This window comes from Poromitra crassiceps (genome assembly GCF_964638095.1).
Source record: "Poromitra crassiceps genome assembly, chromosome: 9".
In the NCBI taxonomy this organism is placed as follows: Eukaryota; Metazoa; Chordata; class Actinopteri; order Beryciformes; family Melamphaidae; genus Poromitra; species Poromitra crassiceps.
Window position 1 is genome coordinate 34,682,598 of NC_139630.1, and position 21,941 is coordinate 34,704,538.

Here is a 21,941-nt window from a genome sequence, read left to right on the forward strand (position 1 = left end):
TGCCTGCCATGCAACAACATGTCATGTCCAAACCAGAACGCATTTAAAAATCAAAATTTTCGGAATGTGTTCAGTCTATCTTTGAAAGGTATGACTTTAAATATACTAGTCAACCTCTTCAAGAACACATTGCTTTTGTTGTACAAAAACCTTGTACACATAATCAACTTATGTGATTTCCATGTTTTCATCTGAAGGATTAAATGCTCCTCTGCGGGTTCAGAAAATGATTTGCCAAGCTTGACTTATGAAACCATTTCAAAAGGTTTCTTTATTTACCATATTGTGTTGAAGGGTGCTTTCACACTGGCGCCCAGGTACCGTTCCCGAGCACACTTGTCCCCAAATTGACCCCAGTTTCGGAACGTCTGATGATTGTGAACATTGCGTTCCGTTCCGTTCCGCGCCCGGGCGCGCAACGGGGAACCGTGACAGGATCCACTTGAAAAGGTGGTCTGCATGGGGAACGCTTTGGCGTGCCCGGGCACGGAACACTTGCGAATGTGAAAGACAACCGTTCTAAACCACATAGACAACACACGGGCGAGGATACACAGGTATAGTGCAAGTGCACTCTGCTCCGTTTCCGAGCGCGGAAGAAATGTTGTAATGTGAAAGCTGACCAGCGGGGGAGAGGGGAGGGGGGTAATCGTACCCGGCTTAAGTCGATCTAATACAATGTCACAGAGGTTGCTAAATAGACTACAGGTTTGCCGAGCTGAGGGAGGGAGGGGGGGGGAGAGAGAGAGAAGGGAGAGAGAGACAGGCTGAACTCTGGAAATATGTAATGCAAGATGGAAAGTGATTATTACCTTTTGAAGTGGGTGCAGAATTGGTCGTGGGCCCTGGTTTCGGTGCAGAATTGGTCGTGGGCCCTGTTTTCGGTGCAGAATTGGTCGTGGGCCCTGGTTTCGGTGCAGAATTGGTCATGGGCCCTGGTTTCGGTGCAGAATTGGTCATGGGCCCTGGTTTCGGTGCAGAATTGGTCGTGGGCCCTGGTTTCGGTGCAGAATTGGTCGTGGGCCCTGGTTTCGGTGCAGAATTGGTCGTGGGCCCTGGTTTCGGTGCAGAATTGGTCGTGGGCCCTGTTTCTTTTTTTGGTGATATTTTTGGGACAAATGAAATAACAAAGCCCAACAAAATAAAGGGTCAGTCAAGAGCTCAGCAGTATATTCTATCTGTTCTGCTCTCCTCTTCCCCCTTCCCCTGCTCCCTCCCCACCTCCTCCCTTCCCCTGCTCCCTCCTCCCCCACATTCCCCCGCTCTCCCTCAACACCTCCTTCCTTTCCCTGCTCTCCCCTCCCCCACATTCCCCTGTTCCTTCCCCACCTCCTCCCTTTCCCTGTTCTCTCCTCCCCCACATTCGCTCCCCCTTTCTCCCTTTTTCTCTGTCTCTCTCTCTATCATATGATTGTTCAATCATGTTGTTATTATTACTACTGTAATTGTTACTGTTTAGCTAGACATGTTCTCTGTGAAGTCCTCTGAGACATGCTTGTGAATTAGGGCTATACAAATAAACTTGACTTGACTTGACTTGACTTGACTCACGTGTATCATATCCAGTAAATAGGAAATAATAAAATAATATTTTGCATGGTTACTACGTTGAAAGTTTCAAGTTATGTTACATATCAAGATGCGGATACTTAAACAGTTCCTTATCACATTCTCAAAGTTTTCTCACCTGAGGACAGAGAGGTGAAGTTAAACGTCTGCACTGTTCCACTGCGATCATCAGTCACTTCACACTGGAATCTCTTTTTGATATGATCAGGAGTCAGAAAGGACACAGTGGTCTTGCAGGTAGACCGTGATATCTGAATGTTTTTGATGTTTCCATTCAAACTCACACCCTCATACAGCCACCTCAGTGTCTGTCTACACTTTTCATATCTCACCACAGAGCAGGCCAACGTCAGATTGTTCTTGTTCTTCTTTTCATTCGCTGGTCAAGATGGAGATATTGTGAGAGGAAGAAAATAACAGGAACATTAACTACCTTACTGGAATCAGAATTCTGATGTTTTATATTTTCCAAGAAGGCAGTTTGAGCTGAATATGTAACAATGTTAATACTCACTGTTTACAAGAGACAGATAAACGGGAGCATCTGGAACTTGTTTTTTTTCATCTATTTTTCTGAACTGTTGGCAGGTGTAGAGACCAACATCATCAACTGTGACGTTCTTTATAACCAGAGAACAGTCGGCTGTAAGACTCAGTCTGGCTGCTTTAGGTTTGGCAAACTTATTTGATGCAATCTGCCCATGGTTAACCAGCTCTACTCCGTCTCTATTTATATAATGATTGAAGTTCCAGGTAGTGAAGCCACATTCATCCTGATTGGGTAACACATTGTCACAAGGCAGAGTGACTTTATCTCCATCTATGGCATAGAAGGAGGGTGAACGTTGATTACTGGGTCCTGCTGTGGAGAAAATAATAGAGAAATATTATGAAAATTGAAGTGAATTGAATCAGAATAGGAATGTGGCTGGTATGTTGATAATATATTTAATTTTCATATAGTTATTTTTTTTATACAACATAATTTTGCAAATGTGCCCTGATAAGTCAAAAACAGTCCACTAAACAAATCATTCAGCATGTTGACAAAAATGGCATCATTAACCTTCCTAAGTTAATATTAATGAATAAAGTGCAGTTATACTAATATTAGTAAGTAGTATACGTTCAGTTTTGTAATGTATCTGTTATTTAATATACATTTTAATGCACCTGTTCCATGAAACACGAGTATCAAACACAAAGTGATTTTAGTCAGTCTGAATTCAGCCATTCTGCTCTTTCTCTCAGTCTCTTTAACTCTATCCATCTTGTTCTCTCACTCTCAACAAGCCTTTACTAATGCTTCTTAAAGACAAAGATGTACTTATGTGGATATAATGTAGCTTGGCACTTCCTCATAGCAGCCCCAATTCTTTCCTTTCCCTTTGTATTTGTATTTTCTCTCTTTCTTCTGTCTGGTTGAATTCAAAGATACATACAGAGAGAGTGTCTGTGAGTTTCTATCAAACTAGATTGTGTTCATGACTTTGAATTCTGGTGAATTTTGGTGGTTGATTTCAAAGCAGCAGTGCAATGTGTGGTTGGAAAAGCAAGCAACAAGGTTTGAACCTCAGCCATGAGTGAAGAGAGAGTGAGATAAGGAGAGAGACAGACAGACAGACATGGGCCCCACACTGTACACACAGACAGAGAGAGGGAGATACAGACAGAGAGACAGAAAGAGGGAGAGACAGACAGACAGACAGACAGACAGACAGACAGACAGACAGACAGACAGACAGACAGACAGACAGATGGACAGACAGACAGACAGACAGACAGACAGACAGACAGACAGACAGACAGACAGACAGACAGACAGACAGACAGACAGACAGACATCTACTGTACACACAGACAGACAGACAGACAGACAGACAGACAGACAGACAGACAGACAGACAGACAGATGGACAGACAGACATACAGAGAGAGGCTGGATTGTGAAAATAACTAATGTGACTACCTGGTTTTGAATTGGGTATAGGCTCTGATTCTTTTGGCACTGTTGTTGTCATCGTCATCATCGTTGTTGTTGTTGTTGTTGTTGTTGTTGTTGATGATTTAGTACCATAAATAACAAAGTCCACAGAAATATAGGGTCAGTCAAGAGCTCATGTTTATCATATCCAGTAAATGAATAAGAAATAATAAAATGATCTTTTGTATGGTCACTTTGAAGCTATCAAATAAAAAAGATTGTTTTTGTTATTTTTAATATCAAGATGCAGATATTTTAAACTGTTCGTTAACTTCCTTATATTCTCAAAGTTTTCTCACCTGAGGACAGAGAGGTGAAGTTAAACCTCTGCACTGTTCCACCATCAGTTACTTCACACTGGAATCTCCCTTTGATACGATGAGGAGTCAGAAAGGTCACAGTGGTGCTGCAGATAGACTGTGTTATCTGAATGTTGTCGATGGTTCCACTCAACCTCACACCATCATACAGCCACATCAGTGTCTGTGTAGTACACCCTCCATATGGCAGCACAGAGCAGGACAATGTTGGTTTACTTGTGTCCTTCTGTTCAGTCACTGTGAAGATGGAGATATTGTGAGAGGAACTATAACAGGAAAATTATCTCAGAATTATTATAATGTTTTAGTATATTGTTCAAAGAAGGTAGTTTGAGCTGAATAGGTTATTATGTATATATAATGTTAATACTCACTGTTTACAAGAGACAGAAAAACGTGCGTATCTGAAAGTTCTGGCAGGTGGCAGCTGTAGCGACCAACATCCTCAACTGTGACGTTCTTTATAGTCAGAGAACAGTCGGCTGTAACACTCAGTCTGGCTGCTTTAGCTCTGACAAACTCATTTGATGCAATCTGCCCATTGGAAACCAGCTCTACTTTAGGCTTTACATTTATATAATGATTGATGCTCCAGCCACATTTACCCTGACTGGGTGTCACACGGTCACCTACCCAAGGCAGAGTGACTTCACCTCCATCTCTGACAAAGAAGGAGGGCCAAGCTTGTCCAGTTACTGCTGTGGAGAAAATGAGAGAAATAGTATGAACATTGAATTGAATCAGAATAGGAGGCTGATATGATAGTTTCAAGTTTGCAAATGTGCATCATTGTTAAATGAAGATTATTTAATAAAGTCCAGTTAGAGTAATATTAGTAAGTTCAGTTTTGTAATGTATCTGTTATTTAATGTAAATTGTAATGCAGCCTTACCTGTTCCATGAAACACGAGTATCAAACACAAAGTGATTTGAGTCAGTCTGAATTCAGCCATTCTGCTCTTTCTCTCAGTCTCTTTAAATCTATCTTTCCATCTTGTTCTCTCACTCTCAACTGTCAAAGTGTCTGAACTGCTTCTTAAAGACAAAGATATACTTCCTGTGAGTAAAACGTGTCACTTCCTCATAACAGTACCAATTTCTGCTCTGCCCCTCCCCCCTTCAGTCTGGTTGAATTTAATATATCCAATATAAACAGATATTGAAATGAAGCCATGGAGAAGGAAATATGTCTTATAAAAGTGTATTAAGCCATAACAAACTTCTCTAAACAGCATTAGAGAAGTTACTGATCATCTCAATGTATACATGATATGGAATACAGAGTTTACAGATTCAGTGAAGATGTCACAATTGTCAAGTGTCTCTGTGTCAGCAAGGTCACTGACATGCAGTGTTGCTGAAGGCCAGAGGGTGAATCTGCTCAATAACTGTCTGTATGTAGATTAATGGTGTCTATATATTGCGTCTGTGCATACGTACATTTATGTAATAACTCATATCAATAATTATGTGTATGTAATTATATAGCTTATTGAATATGAAATTTAATGAATGGAACTTACATTTTCCATATCACTGTGAGTGTATATCTTATCGGTTTTATATCTCTCTGAATTTCTCGCAGCTGACAGAGACAGATAACAAAATGATCTGACCCACAGAATGATGTCTGTGTTGTTACAAATTGTTACATTTGAGCCATCTATTCTAATATAAAGTGACAATTAGAATGAGCGCAACACTAGAATCAGCTTAAATTCCTACATCACCAAAATCACAGGCGGCCAGTAGTGAGAATCCAGGATGAGCTGACTGAGGGGGCAGTTAAAAATTGTGATTTGAAAATGGCCATGCCAGTTTTTTCCTCACCAAGATTTACTCTCACTTGTGAGCGTTATTGCAGCCCCTTGCCGACAAGCTGGTTGGTACCAATGGGTGTTTCATGATCCCAGTATCTTCACTCTAGCTTTAAAAAGGATCCTGCTACAGCCTCTGAAAACAGCTATGCCATGCTGCAAGGAGTAGAAGAGGAATTAAACTGGAGGGGCAGAAGATACAGCTGAGGGGGCGCTACGCGCACTCGATTCCTAGGCTCGCCCGCTGCGCAGGCTCGCCCGCCCTGCACCTCGCCGAGCTGGCCCTGCACCTCGCATATGCAGCTTGCCCGCTGCATGGCCTCCCCCTGGCTGCTCCTTGATGGCATACTTCAGGGATGCTGGATCACCTGTCCTGGAGCTGACAACATACAGCTGTCCATGGCTGAAGATGGGGGTCTGAAGCCAGACTCTCACTTCTTTCAGTGTCTGCCCCTGGGACTTGATTTGCTCTTATGACATCACTGATGACATCATCAGTGGGACTCTTATGTCATCAATGATGATGTCACAACTGATTTCATGACATCACTGATGACATCACAACTTCTTATGACATCACTGATGATGTCACAATGCCATGATGTCACAATTTATGACATCACTGATGACATCATCAGTGGGACAGACAGAGAGACATAGCCCTTACCCAATTATACTAGGCATCTCGCGCGGTACTCGGCCACTGCGCGGCCTTGCCCGCAGCTCGGCTGCTGTGTGGCCTTGCCTGCCCTATTGGTGCGCGCACAATGTCTCCCTCTCTCTCTCCCTCAGTCTCTCCCCCCTCTCTCTCCCTCTCCTCTCTCTCCCTCCCTCTCCTCTCTCTCCCTCTCCCTCAGTCTCTCTCCCCCCCCTCTCTCTCTCCCTCTCCCTCAGTCTCTCGTGAGCATCCTGTCTCTCTCATGAGCCTCAGACTGATGACATCATCACTGATGACATCATCACTGATGTCATCAGTGTGTGTGCCTGTCTGTCTCTTGTGTGTATGTGTGTGTGTCTCTTGTGTGTGTGTGTGTGTGTGTGTGTGTGTGTGTGTGTGTGTGCATCACTGATGATGTCACAATTCATGACATCACTGATGACATCATCACTGTGAATTTATGACATAACTGATGATGTCATCAGTGGGGCAGACAGAGACACAGAGCCCTAGCAGGATTCTCACCTTATCGATAAACTGTGAATAAGTCAACACACTCGATGGACGATGATACACAGCTAACATGCTAATTGTATTATTTTTTACATCTCTCTGAATTTCTTGCAGCTGTTGAAACAGAGACAGACAGCAAAAGATCTCACCGACAGAAAGTTTCATTTTACAATTTTAATTTTAGTAGCAGTAAAATCAGCTTCAATTCCTAGATCACCAATATGACAAGCAAGCCTAAAGTGCCTTAAAACTGAATTTTAGCCGCTACCTACGAACTGCTGCTGCCAGTAAAGCTAACCAAATCATATTCATCATAACAAGTCCAGCTTCTGTGCAGTCCCACATTTTATTTGTGACAATGATGTGTAGTGTAGAACTGAGGGAGTTTCACAGCTCACAACTAAGGTTTGAAGATGCACAGTTCAACACAAATACTGACATTATTGCAACGTTTATGTCCTTTGATTGTTTAGATTCTGCTCAGTAAAGAACAGACAGGATTTGTGCCGTGATGAAGTCTGATAGCACTATAGAGGAGTGGAGAGTCTGATAGCTCTATAGAGGAGTGGAGAGACTGATAGCTCTATAGAGGAGTGGAGAGTCTGATAGCTCTATAGAGGAGTGGAGAGACTGATAGCTCTATAGAGGAGTGGAGAGTCTGATAGCACTATAGAGGAGTGGAGAGTCTGATAGCACTATAGAGGAGTGGAGAGTCTGATAGCACTATAGAGGAGTGGAGAGTCTGATAGCTCTATAGAGGAGTGGAGAGACTGATAGCTCTATAGAGGAGTGGAGAGTCTGATAGCACTATAGAGGAGTGGAGAGTCTGATAGCACTATAGAGGAGTGGAGAGTCTGATAGCACTATAGAGGAGTGGAGAGTCTGATAGCACTATGAGTGGAGAGTCTGATAGCACTATAGAGGAGTGGAGAGTCTGATAGCACTATAGAGGAGTGGAGAGTCTGATAGCACTATAGAGGAGTGGAGAGTCTGATAGCACTATAGAGGAGTGGAGAGTCTGATAGCACTATGAGTGGAGAGTCTGATAGCACTATAGAGGAGTGGAGAGTCTGATAGCACTATAGAGGAGTGGAGAGTCTGATAGCACTATGAGTGGAGAGTCTGATAACACTATAGAGGAGTGGAGAGTCTGATATCACTATAGAGGAGTGGAGAGTCTGAAAGCACTATAGAGGAGTGGAGAGTCTGATATCACTATAGAGGAGTGGATAGTCTGATAGCACTATAGAGGAGTGGAGAGTCTGATAGCACTATAGAGGAGTGGAGAGACTGATAGCACTATAGAGGAGTGGAGAGTCTGATAGCACTATAGAGGAGTGGAGAGTCTGATAGCACTATGAGTGGAGAGTCTGATAGCACTATAGAGGAGTGGAGAGTCTGATAGCACTATAGAGGAGTGGAGAGTCTGATAGCACTATGAGTGGAGAGTCTGATAACACTATAGAGGAGTGGAGAGTCTGATATCACTATAGAGGAGTGGAGAGTCTGATAGCACTATAGAGGAGTGGAGAGTCTGATATCACTATAGAGGAGTGGAGAGTCTGATAGCACTATAGAGGAGTGGAGAGTCTGATAGCACTATAGAGGAGTGGAGAGACTGATAGCACTATAGAGGAGTGGAGAGTCTGATAGCACTATAGAGGAGTGGAGAGACTGATAACACTATAGAGGAGTGGAGAGTCTGATAGCACTATAGAGGAGTGAAGAGTCTGATAGCTCTATAGAGGAGTGGAGAGTCTGATAGCACTATAGAGGAGTGGAGAGTCTGATAGCACTATAGAGGAGTGCAGAGTTGCATTCTAAAGCAGGGCAAACTCAGGTGTAGCCAACACATTAATGACGGTTCCATTCCATTTAGGTATTCCAGTGCCAGGGCCCTCATTAATGTTACTGGTTACACATGTTTACCCTGCTTTGACACGTCAAAATAGCTGCTGGGAAAAGGGTCTATTTGGTTCTTGATCCAAATATGGGAATATCGTGGTGGTGCATTTGCAATATACTGTGGCAAAACACAGATATGAGGACACTTTAGTACGAGAAGTGTTAGTTCCTCATTACAGCTTGACTCTATTTGAAGTGTGTTGCTGTGAATGAAGTGTAGAGGTCTGGCGGGTTGACCTTCTCATCAGGAGCAGATCAGCTTAACCACAGCAGGCTGACAGGAACAGGCAGCCCTCACACGTACTTTGGAAATGATGACAACACAAGTTACCAAAAGTGAACTAAAATTAGTTCTCAGCTGTGGCTTAACATGTTTTCTAATAGGTTGTTTCACATTTTAGACGCTCTGATAGCAAATGCTTGATCACCTTTTGAACAATGTAAGTTTTCTTCTGGTATTTCTAGATAAGACTATTATTGTGTACATACAATGTTACTCATATAAACCAAACTACTTACAACTAAAAGCAATCAACATTCTAAATTCAACTTCAAGCCAAGAATTAAAAACAGGAGTTCTGTGATCTCTCCTGTTAGATCTGTTTAAATCCTAGCTGCTGCCTTCTTAACTATCTGCAGAGAAAGAGCTGAAACAAATGCGACAAGAACACACTTGTTTAAAACAGACTTAGTTATTACAAGATGAAGAGCTTGAATATCTTTCTCAGGAAGAGAAAAATACACGTCTTTACTGTAACAATGTTCCACAGTCTTTTTGTAGGCCTCAGTTAATTCTCTTGAAAACCACAAGAAGACTGAGGGCGTTTCACAACGAAGGTGTGAAACTTCACAGTTCAAGATAAATGCAACTTTTGTGTCCTGGCTAGATTCTGCTCAGTAAAGAACAGACAGGATTTGTGCTGTGATGAAGTCTGATAGTGGGGGTGTCTGAGTAGTGCAGCGGTAGATTATCTGCCTATCAACACAAGGGTTCCAGGTTCGAGCCCCCGTGTTACCTCCATCTTGATCAGGCGTCCATACAGGCATAATTGGCCGTGTCTCCGCGTGGGAAGCCGATTTAAGGGTATGTGTGCTGGTCGCTGCATTGGTGCCTCCTCTGCACAGTCGGGGCACCTTTTCGGGGGGAGGGGAACTGGGGGGAATAGAGTGATCCTCCCATGTGCTTCGTCCTATCGGCGAAACTCCTCATTGTCAGGTGAAAATAAGAGGCTGGCAACTGCACGTGTATCAGAGGAAGCATGTGCTATTCTACAACTCTCCCCAGATTGGCAGAGGGGGTGGAGCAGTGACTGGGACAGCAGGGGAAATTGGTGAAAAACAGGGGGTCGGGGAGGTCAGAACAAAACAAAACAAAAAAACTTGATAAAAAAGAAGAAAAATAAATAAGACTAGGCAAGCCATGAAGCCGGACCCGGACTGCTGCTGCTGCAAGCCTGGCCAAGAAACATATCAGGGGCCTACGGACTGTCTGACTGACTGTCTGACTGACAGAATCATTATGAATAACTATGTTATTTAAAAATAAAATATATTTTGTTCAATTACATTATTTATTTGTTTATCTTTTTACAATAACACATCATGGTGCGTTTTTGTTATTATTATTTTTAGGTTATCATACCATCAAAATCCCATACCAGCCCATGCCTACACTAACCAGAATTGAAGTGTTAGTTCCTCATTGCAACTTTGCACAATTTTTTTTTGCTGAGAGAGATGTGCAAGAAATGTGTTGGTGTGAACTGAGATGAAGATGTGTTCATTTTAGTTTACATTCTTTTTTCTAACTTGAGCAAGATAATTGCTGGACACATTAAAAGCAAAAGACAATCAACAATAAACTTCAAACACCACTGTAAAAGCCACAGCAATATTAATACATGGATGAATTATGATGTCACAATATGATGACACAATGTGTGACTGAGTATTACACTTTTTTTTATTTGCAGATCATTTTAATGAACAGTAATAATCAGCTAACAAAGGGAAGACCTTACTGACTCCATTAAGGCCCACAGATCATTCAAGCATGTGTTAGACAATTCAGGAAAAAATGTTGGACTCCCAACAAACAAGTTAATTTTCTCAGGTTGTTTCAAAGTGTCTGAATGCAAATGTATGATCACTATCTGTAAGCTAATCTCTGGGACAGTTTAAGAGCTTTTTTTTCTTTTTCTTTTAAACCTAAAACCTTTCTTTAGCGATGCACAATATATCAGCAATCATCGAACGATTTTAGTAATCTTTTTTTATATTTTGGGATCGGTCTAATGAGCAAAATAACAGCAATGTTAATATGGGTTATAGGTATTGGACAAAACTTTCATATTGAGAGGAAACAATGCAGTAAGTCTATGATTTATGCTTATGGGCTTTTCCAAATGTTTTGGAAATAAAGAAAAACATTAGTTTTTCAAATACACAGTGTTTATATGTGTTTTTCAGTATGTAAAAAAATAATTGTCATAGAAACTTGGTTTTATACAGATCATATCAAGATTGGTAAATATCGACCATAACAGCAATCGGTTATTGTATCGGCCAAAACTTTCATATCGATGCATCCCTCCTTTAATATGTACATGTTGTGCTGTATAGATAACATACACTGAGGCTAAGCTACTTACTTCAAAAGCAATATGTACAATCTTAAAATTCTTAAAATCAAGTCTAAATTAAACTTCAAGCAATTCAAGGCAACGAAAACAGGAGTTGTTTGCGTAACTGATCTCCCATTGGTTTACACTTCTGAGTGATTCCACCCCACGTTATGACCCAACCCAACATCCTGTTTCAACACGAAATAAGAGCAGAGCATTTTATACAAATTCAAATAATTTTGTTGTTTCATCAAATATAGGGACAACTACAAACTCCAGCATCTCAGCACTCCTCTACAATCTATTCTGTCTGAGTGTAGAGTATGTTTGGTCCTGATCCATGGTGGCTGGACTGAGGCTCTGGTAGGTGGAGTCTGGCTGCAGAGTAGAGTACGTTTGGTCCTGATCCATGGTGGCTGGACTGAGGCTCTGGTAGGTGGAGTCTGGCTGCAGAGTAGAGTACGTTTGGTCCTGATCCATGGTGGCTGGACTGAGGCTCTGGTAGGTGGAATCTGGCTGCAGAGTAGAGTACGTTTGGTCCTGATCCATGGTGGCTGGACTGATGCTCTGGTAGGTGGAGTCTGGCTGCAGAGTAGAGTACGTTTGGTCCTGATCCATGGTGGCTGGACTGAGGCTCTGGTAGGTGGAGTCTGGCTCGGATCTGGAGGCTGGAACATTCTCATAAGTGGGAATCTGCCAAAAATATATAAAAATAACAAATAAATAAATAGCGGAATATGATGACAACTGGTTTATATTTTAATGGGAGATCTGTGCATAGAGCACCATCTCCAAAAACATTATGAATAGCACTCATTAGATATTGAAACCTCTCCCCCTGCCCACAGAGACAACAGCACCACGGAGATCTCAGTGCTCTGTGCATACATGTCTACGTCTTAGAGGCTTAGACAGTTCAAATGTCCACATTTATTCTAAAATTTTTTTTAGTTTGAAACGGTCCCTAAATCCCTTACAGGTGTCCCCTGTGTGTCCATCTCTCACTTCAGCACCATGGACATCGCCCACTGAAAAATAAATGATTGATCTTGGGGTGTGCGCGCACGCCTGTGTGTGTGTGTTTATTCATTTATTTATTTATTGTGATGTAGCCTATATGAGTGAACGTGGGTTATATTAGTGCCTCTGCCTCACATGCGTAACGGCACACCCAAGCCTTTTGCGAAGATAGCAAGGATTTAGCCTACTGAGCCAGTCTTTAGACCAGGTAGGCTACAGAGCTGAACAGTCATGGGATGTCTCTTGCCCACGGAAGAGAATTCCCCATTCCTTTTCTCCATAGACACTTCGAAAAATCCTCCAAAAAATAACAACCGGCGAAAAAAATCAAATTTTCAATTTGTTCCCCCGTTTATATTTTTAGTTTTTGCTCCAACTGAAATATTTTATGGTGACTCACCATTCAGTAGGTCATGGGTTAGCTTTGTTCCAGCCTTAAAACTCGTTATATATGGTTTCTTCCAAAAGTCTATGGAGAAAATGAATGAGGAACTCACTCCCGGACCAGGAAACATCATGGAAAGTCACGTGACTATTGAGTTCTATAAGTAACAATCTAGAAGTATAACAACTGTAGCTAAGTGAATCCATGAAGTCATTAACTTCCCAACCATACTCTGCTAAACGTGTTGAAACTGTCAGCAGCATTATGCTATAACCCAACTGTTTCTTGTTTTTTTACACATTTGTTTCACTTTTTGTTATTTATCTTTTTCATGAGCATCAATCAAATTAATTTTCATAAAGATCAATAAAGTTTCAGGTTATATCTTATACTCTTCTGCAGTTGTGGTAATAGGCAGATCTCACACAGCTGTTTTGCTACAGCTGTGTAAAGTCCTGACTGCAGAAACATTGTATCCTTCAGTTTTAAATGATGTCTTGGACTATTTTCAATAATAAAGACTACTTAACAGCCAATGCCCAGTTCGTCATATCACAGTGCACGCCCCCTTTCTTTGAGGATGTATAACCCATTCATTGTTAGGCTCGCCCCCTTTCTCTGATGCTGTCTCCTCACCCATTCACAGTTTACCACACATGTGGCAATAACCAATCAGCCCAAGGTATTCCTCTCCAGCTGATCCCAATCACCTAATCAGCGTAGTATATCAGGGTCCATGTTTTACTCTGTTTGCTATGTGCTGTGTATGTGCCATGTGTCATTCTCAGTTGCTGATCATCATCGCTGAAGCAGTTGTTTTCGCCCCACCTCCTCCCCTGACCACCACCATCGTCATGACTCCTGATTGAAGAATTCCCTATGGGGGATTTCCTATCCTATTCTTCACTGACGACGCCCTCTCATCATCTCAGGAGAGCGTCATCATATCATGGATTCATACGCCAAAATTAATTTGTTGTATCATTAAAGCTTGTTATACTTTCTATTAGTCTCTCATTATTGAAACTCACAGTGTCGTCTTCCACTGCTGTTTGGTTCCCTGAAAAAAGCAAAAGTGAGAGGAGAGTTTATCTTCTGCAGACACAGTCTGGCTTCATCAATGTGACCACATTTTACACAAGAAATGTTCTCATCTCTAGCTCTCTTCCAGCACACGACCAGGGCAACAACTATTATGAGTGCAGTTAAACCCACTAAGATGGGCCACCATTGTAGTGCCCCACCTAGAAGAAGTTAAACACATTTTGTCAGGAGCAGCAGCAGCAGTGACCTTCAGTATGCTACTAAAATCGATTCAAACTCCTGTCAGTGAATGAGGAGAGGGGTGTACATGTGTTTCACAATATGTAAAAGATCACATTTGGAATTTGCTGTGTTGATGAGTTGCAGTATGTGTTGTTATTGTGTCATATGATTTTCTTACAGTATATTAGTGCAAAACAGATTTCCTGTATAGGACAATACATTTAGAATAGAATAGAATAGAATAGAATGGTGGAGAAAAACATGTCAGTAAAGACAGTTAAAGACAACAGAGCAGTCTGTGTCAGCTGTGGAACATGGTGGAGAAAAACATGTCAGATTGTCAGTACAGTAAAGACAGTTAAAGAGACTTGTTTAATCAGATACAACTGTTCTTATATTATCAATCGCTCAAAACCCAATAATACTTGAGATCAGTAAGAGCTCCTGGTTATCATACCTTATAGTAAATAAATAGGATGAATAAAATAATGTTCATCATTTTAAGTAAATGAAAATACTTTGGTCACATCATGTTAACAATGATATATATATTTTCATACAAAAAACCATCACATGCTTTATTTCTTTCTCACCCTAACTAGTCATAGTGCGAACACTGCGTGAGACTGAGCAGTTGAGAGACTAACCCCTCCCACAGCCAAGTACCCAGTTACACAAAGAGAGAGAGAGAGAGGAAGAAGGAGAGAGAGGGAGAGAGAGAGAGAGGGAGAGGAAAAGAGAGAGGGAGAGAGAGAGAGAGGGAGAAGGAGAGAGAGGGAGAGAGAGAGACGGAGAGGAAAAGAGAGAGGGGGGGAGAGAGAGAGAGAGGGAGAGGAAAAGAGAGAGTGAGAGAAAGTGAGAGAGAGTGAGAGAGAAGCGGGGGGGGGCTGGGCTGTGGAAATATGTAAGATGGAAAGTGACGATTTAATTTGTAAGCCGTGAAATGAAATAACAAAGCCCAACAAAATAGGTCAGTTAAGAACTCACATTTATCATAAATAAGTAAGAAATAATAAAGTAATGTGTTGCATGGTTAGAGAGAGAGAAAGAGAGAGAGAGAGAGGACTGTGGAAGATGGAAAGTGACTGTACCTTGTGTAGAATTCGATGTAGGCTCTGTTTCTTTTGTCACTGTCACTGTTGCTTTTGTTGTTGTTGTTGTTGTTGTTGTAGTTGCTTTCATGGGCAAATGAAATAACAAAGTAACAACAAAGTATAACAAATATAACAAAGTATAGGCTATAGGGTCAGTCAACATCTCACGTTTATCATATCCAGTAAATACGTAAGAAATAATGAAATAATTTATTTCATGGTTACTTTGAAACTTTCAAGTAAAAGAAAGATAGTTCTAATTATTTTTCATTTCAAGATTTTTTTTTATCAGTTCCTCATATTCTCAAAGTTTTCTCACCTGAGGACAGAGAGGGGAAGTTAAACGTCTGCACTGTTCCACTGCGATCATCAGTCACTTCACACTGGAATCTCTCTTTGATATGATCAGGAGTCAGAAAGGACACAGTGGTGTTGCAGGTAGACTGTGATATCTGAATGTTTTTGATGTTTCCACTCAAACTCACACCATCATACAGCCACCTCAGTGTCTGTCTACACTGTCCATATCTCACAGTCACCACAGAGCAGGCCAACGTCAGATTGTTCTTGTTCTTCTGTTCAGTCGCTGGTGAAGATGGAGATATTGTGAGAGGAAGAGAATAACAGGAAAATTAACTACCTTACTGTGATCAGAATTCTGATGTTTTATATTTTTCCAAGAAGGCAGTTTGAGCTGAATAGGTGATAATGTTAATACTCACTGTTTACAAGAGAGAGATAAACCTGAGCATCTGGAGCTTGTTTTTGATTTGATATGAACTGTTGGCAGTAGTAGCGACCAACATCATCAACTGTGACGTTCTTTATAACCAGAGAACAGTCGGCTGTAAGACTCAGTCTGGCTGCTTTAGCTCTGACAAACTGATTTGATGCAATCAGCCCATCGTTAACCAGCTCTACTCCGTATCTATTTATATAATGATTGAAGTTCCAGGTAGTAAAGCCACATTCATCCTGATTGGGTAACACATTGTCACAAGGCAGAGTGACTTCATCTCCATCTCTGACATAGAAGGAGGGTGAACGTTGATTACTGGGTCCTGCTGTGGAGAAAATAATAGAGAAATATTATGAAAATTGAAGTGAATTGAATCAGAATAGGAATATGGCTGGTATGTTGATAATATATTTAATTTTCATATAGTTTTTTTTTTTATACAACATAATTTTGCAAATGTGCCCTGATAAGTCAAAAACAGTCCACTAAACAAATCATTCAGCATGTTGACAAAAATGGCATCATTAACCTTCCTAAGTTAATATTAATGAATAAAGTGCAGTTATACTAATATTAGTAAGTAGTATACGTTCAGTTTTGTAATGTATATGTTATTTAATATACATTTTAATGCACCTGTTCCATGAAACACGAGTATCAAACACAAAGTGATTTTAGTCCGTCAGAATTCAGCCATTCTGCTCTTTCTCTCAGTCTCTTTAACTCTATCCATATTGTTCTCTCACTCTCAACAAGCCTTTACTAATGCTTCTTAAAGACAAAGATGTACTTATGTGGATATAGCTTGGCACTTCCTCATAGCAGCCCCAATTTCTTTCCTTTCCCTTTGTATTTGTATTTTCTCTCTTTCTTCTGTCTGGTTGAATTTAAAGAGACATACAGAGAGTGTGTCTGTAAGTTTCTATCAAACTAGATTGTGGTCATGACTTTGAATTCTGGTGAATTTTGGTGGTTGATTTCAAAGCAGCAGTGCATTGTGTGGTTGGAAAAGCAAGCAACAAGGTTTGAACCTCAGCCATGAGTGAAGAGAGAGTGAGATAAGGAGAGAGACAGACAGACAGACATGGGCCCCACACTGTACACACAGACAGAGAGAGGGAGATACAGACAGAGAGACAGAAAGAGGGAGAGACAGACAGACAGACAGATGGACGACAGACATACAGAGAGAGGCTGGATTGTGAAAATATCTAATGTGACTACCTTTTGAATCGGGTATAGGCTCTGCTTCTTTTTTCGTCGTCGTCGTCGTCGTTGTTGTTGTTGTTGTTGTTGTTGTTGATTTAGTACCTTAAATAACAAAGTCCACAAAAATATAGGGTCAGTCAAGAGCTCATGTTTATCATATCCAGTAAATTAATAAGAAATAATAAAATTGTCTTTTGTATGGTCACTTTGAAGCTATCAAATAAAAAATATTGTTTTTGTTATTTTTCATATCAAGACGCAGATATTTTAAACGGTTCCTTAACTTCCTTATATTCTCAAAGCTTTCTCACCTGAGGACAGAGAGGTGAAGTTAAACCTCTGCACTGTTGGTGTTCCATCATCAGTCACTTCACACTGGAATCTCTCTTTGGTACGATCAGAAGTCAGAAAGGTCACAGTGGTGTTGCAGGTAGACTGCTGTGATATCTGAAGGTTTTCGATGGTTCCACTCAACCTCACACCCTCATACAGCCACCTCAGTGTCTGTGTACACCTTCCATATGTCACCACAGAGCAGGACAACATCAGTTTACCTGTGTCCTCCTGTTCAGTCACTGCTGAAGATGGAGATATTGTGAGAGGAAGACTATAACAGGAAAGTTATCTCAGAATTATTATAATGTTTTAGTATGTTATTCAAAGAAGGTAGTTTGAGCTGAATAGGTTACACTGTATTGTATATACTGTATAATGTTACTCACTGTTTACAAGAGACAGAAAAGCTTGAGCATCAGAGCGTTCTGGCAGGTCGCAGGTGTAGCGACCAACATCCTCATCTGTGACTTTCTTTATAGCCAGAGAACAGTTGGCTGTAACACTCAGTCTGGCTGCTTTAGCTGTAGCAAACTCATTTGATGCAATCTGACCACTGGAAACCAGCTGTACTTTAGGCTTTACATTTATATAATGATCGAAGCTCCAGCCACATTTATCCTGACTGGGTGTCACACGGTCACCTACACAAGGCAGAATGACTTCATCTCCATCTCTGACAAAGAAGGAGGGCCAAGATTGTCCAGTTACTGCTGTGGAGAAAATGAGAGAAATATTATGAACATTGAATTGAATCAGAATAGGAGGCTGATATGATAGTTTCAAGTTTGCAAATGTGCATCATTGTTAAATGAATATTATTTAATAAAGTCCAGTTAGAGTAATTTTAGTAAGTTCAGTTTTGTAATGCAGCCTGTTATTTAATGTAAATTGTAATGCAGCCTTACCTGTTCCAGGAAACACGAGTATCAAACACAAAGTGATTTGAGTCAGTCTGAATTCAGCCATTCTGCTCTTTCTCTCATGTCTCTTTAAATCCATCTTGTTCTCTCTCTCTCAACTGTCAAAGTGTCAGAACTGCTTCTTAAAGACAAAGATGTACTTCCTGTGAGTAAAACATGTCACTTCCTCATAGCAGTACCAATTTCTGCTCCGCCCCTCCCCCCTTCAGTCTGGTTGAATTTACTGTGTTGTAGAATGGAATTTCACGATCCCTCATCCACTATATAATAACAATATTTCAGCCAAATAAACAAATATTGAAATGAAGCCATGGAGAACAAAATATGTCTTAGATGTGTATTAAGCCATAACAAACTTCTCTAAACAGCATTAGAGAAGTTACTGATCATCTCAATGTATACATGATATGAAATACAGAGTTTACAGATTCAGTGAAGATGTCACAATTGTCATGTACTTTATAGGCAGAGAGGAGAGAGGGGAGGGGAGAGGGATAATCTCACTTGAAGCACACAAGATTGCGTGTGTTCCTGTGTCTCTGTGTCAGCAAGGTCACTGACATGCAGTGTTGCTGAAGGCCAGAGGGTGAATCTGCTCAATAACTGTCTGTATGTAGATTAATGGTGTCTGTATATTGCGTCTGTGCATACGTGCATTTATGTAATAACTCGTATCAATAATTATGTGTATGTAATTATATAGCTTATTGAATATGAAATTTAATGAATGGAACTAAAATTTTCCATATCACTGTGAGTGTATCTTATCAGTTTTATATCTCTCTGAATTTCTCGCAGCTGACAGAGACAGATAACAAAAGATCTGACCCACAGAATGATGTCTGTTTTGTTACAAATTTGTTACATTTGAGCCATCTATTCTATAAAGTGACAATTAGAATGAGCGCAACACTAGAATCAGCTTCAATTCCTACATCACCAAAATCACAGGCGGCCAGTTGGGGGGAATCCAGGATGAGCTGACTGAGGGGGCAGTTAAAAATTGTGATTTGAAAATGGCCATGCTAGTTTTTTCCTCACCAAGATTTACTCTCACTTGTGAGCGTTATTGCAGCCCCTTGCCGACAAGCTGTTTGGTATCAATGGATGTTTCATGATCCCAGTATCTTCACTCTAGCTTTAAAAATGATCCTTGTTCAGCCTCTGAAAACAGCAATGCCATGCTGCAAGGAGTAGAAGAGGAATTAAACTGGAGGGGCAGAAGATACAGCTGACGGCTCGTGCACACCATGAAACGCTCGGCGGCATGCCTCCTGTGAAAGCCTCTTTGACGCTGCATCTTGATAGGCTGTCTTGCTCTATTTCCGCGTCTGATTGGTCCATTTCAACCTCGCGCCCCCTGCCGCTGGAACCGCCCAGCGTTTCGCTGTCACAGACTAGAGGCGGCTTGTCTCCGAGCGGCTTCACGCTCGCGGGGCGGGACTAGGGCGGGACCTTTCGTTAAAGCTACCCAATGACAGCTCTTCCTACACATTTCCTCCCCCCACCCTCCTGTGTACCTCGACCTGAAAATGTTTCTACAGGCTACAGCTCCAAGCTGGAAGCTGGTTTCCACGCCCACAAAATGCTGCGACGAGGCGGAAAAGCGATTTTGCCATTGTAGATGTGCACGAGCCGTGAGGGGGGCGCTACGCTCACTCGATTCCTAGGCTCGCCCACTGCACGGGCTCGCCCGCCTTGCACCTCGCCGAGCTGGCCCTGCAGCTCGCATATGCAGCTTGGTCGCTGCGTGGCCTTGCCCTGGCTGCTCCTTGATGGCATACTTCAGGGATGCTGGATCACCTGTCCTGGAGCTGACAACATACAGCTGTCCATGGCTGAAGATGGGGGTCTGAAGCCAGACTCCCACTTCTTTCAGTGTCTGCCCCTGGGACTAGATTTGCTCTTATGACATCACTGATGACATCATCAGTGGGACTCTGCTTTCATGACATCACAACCTCTTATGACATCACTGATGATGTCACAATGCCTCTGACATCACTGATAATGTCACAATTTATGACATCATTGATGACATCATCACTGGGACTTTGTGTGTGTGTGTGTGTGTGTGTGTGATGTCACAATGCCTCTGACATCACTGATGATGTCACAATTTATGACATCACTGATGACATCAGTGGGACAGACAGACAGAGCGTTTACTCAATTATACTACTCGCGCACTACTCGGCCACTGCGCGGCCACTGATATGCCCGCAGCTCGGCTGCTGCATTGCACCCTTATTTTAATTGTCTGCATGCTCAGTTGAAAAGTAAAAAAAAAAAAAAAAAAAAATTTTTTTTTTTTTTTTTTTTTTTTTTTAAATAAATGCTACAGCTGCACACTTACTGTTTAAACTTGAATTATCGTTGTTGTTTTTCTTTGTTCTTTGATGTGATTTTATGGCTTTTTGGCACCTATATGTAACCTTTTAAGGTTGAGATAATTGTATTATCATTATATGGTCCAAATATTTCAGTAAAGCACTTGAAACACTTGAAATATTCTTGCTTGGGTGGTATCATTCTACTTGAAATGATGGTCAAATGCATTATTTTTAGTAAAATAACATGTCAAATTTTTCGGGCGGCCGGCCTTCGGCCGGCCACCCGAGTGGGCCCGGCCTTCGGCCGGGCATCTGCACCCCTTCCTATCTTGGATGCACCCTTAGTCATCTGGTTCTGGAACCGGCCCTGGGCCTTGCCTGCCCTATTGGTGTCACAATGTCTCCCTCTCTCTCTCTCTCAGTCTCTTATCTCTCCCCCTCTCTCCCTCTCCCTCTGTCTCTCTCTCCTCATCAGTGATGATGTCATCAGTGTGTGTGTGTCTGTCTCTTGTGTGTGTTTGTGTTTGTGTGTGCCTGTCTGTCTCTTGTGTGTGTGTGTGTGTGTGTGTGTGTGTTACGGCCTCCACACATATGACTGAAAGAAGGCTCAAGTGGAAACCACAACATAAAAAGGACGCCAGACAAGAATCAAAATAGGGTTTTTTATTTCCTTTCCCCAAAGTATTTAGAGAAAAGGCCCAAAACCATAAAACAAGATAACCTGACAGTTCGGCCGAAATAAACAAAAGGGAAAGGGGTCTGGGCTGGCCCATATAGGGCCGTCGAAGCCAGCCCATCTCCTTAAACGAACAATTGAAAAACGTTCAAAGAATAATTTAGAATAAAATAAACTAAAACTAAGAACGGAAACATCACTACCGAAACTGCCAGGTTAAACTAAAACAATAAAGCCTGGCACCTATTGTGCCAGGACCTAATAAAGGAAAGAAATGGGCAAAAGTATCAAACCAAATGTACAGGTGCTGCTGGGCTGCATTCAGGTGTAGACTGCCTGTGTGCCAGCAGCAAGCCAGCTTATACCTGCAGGCAGAGCTGCATCAGCAATCAGCTCATAGGCTGCAGGTGTTTCAGCCTGAGGTAAGGAGGAGCAGAGGAGATCAATTAAGGAGCAGCATAAACACAGAATGTAAACACATGAATAATGTGCAACATGATACATACCATGTGTGAAGTTTATTATGCACTGTCCATGGCCACATGCAACAGTGTGTGTGTGTGTGTGTGTGTG

General features: G+C 41.6%; 1 protein-coding gene across 3 annotated transcripts in view; it reads right to left on the minus strand.

Annotated features, from left to right (window-relative positions):
- Positions 1–4,870, minus strand: part of LOC310782462 (uncharacterized protein) — a 79,733-nt gene extending 74,863 nt beyond the window's left edge. For 2 of the 3 annotated variants that reach the window (XM_083643135.1, XM_083643137.1), the window contains exons 1-7: positions 4,766–4,870; positions 4,248–4,571; positions 3,853–4,110; positions 3,539–3,577; positions 2,084–2,431; positions 1,688–1,948; positions 813–1,091 (exon numbers count right to left, since the gene is read on the minus strand). In XM_083643135.1, coding sequence (XP_083499261.1) covers positions 813–1,091; positions 1,688–1,948; positions 2,084–2,431; positions 3,539–3,577; positions 3,853–4,110; positions 4,248–4,571; positions 4,766–4,826 — 1,570 coding nt within the window. In that variant the 5' untranslated portion in view covers positions 4,827–4,870. The remainder of the gene's footprint in view (positions 1–812; positions 1,092–1,687; positions 1,949–2,083; positions 2,432–3,538; positions 3,578–3,852; positions 4,111–4,247; positions 4,572–4,765) is intronic. The other variant, XM_083643136.1, reaches the window with a different exon arrangement.
- Positions 4,871–21,941: the final 17,071 nt, after the last annotated feature.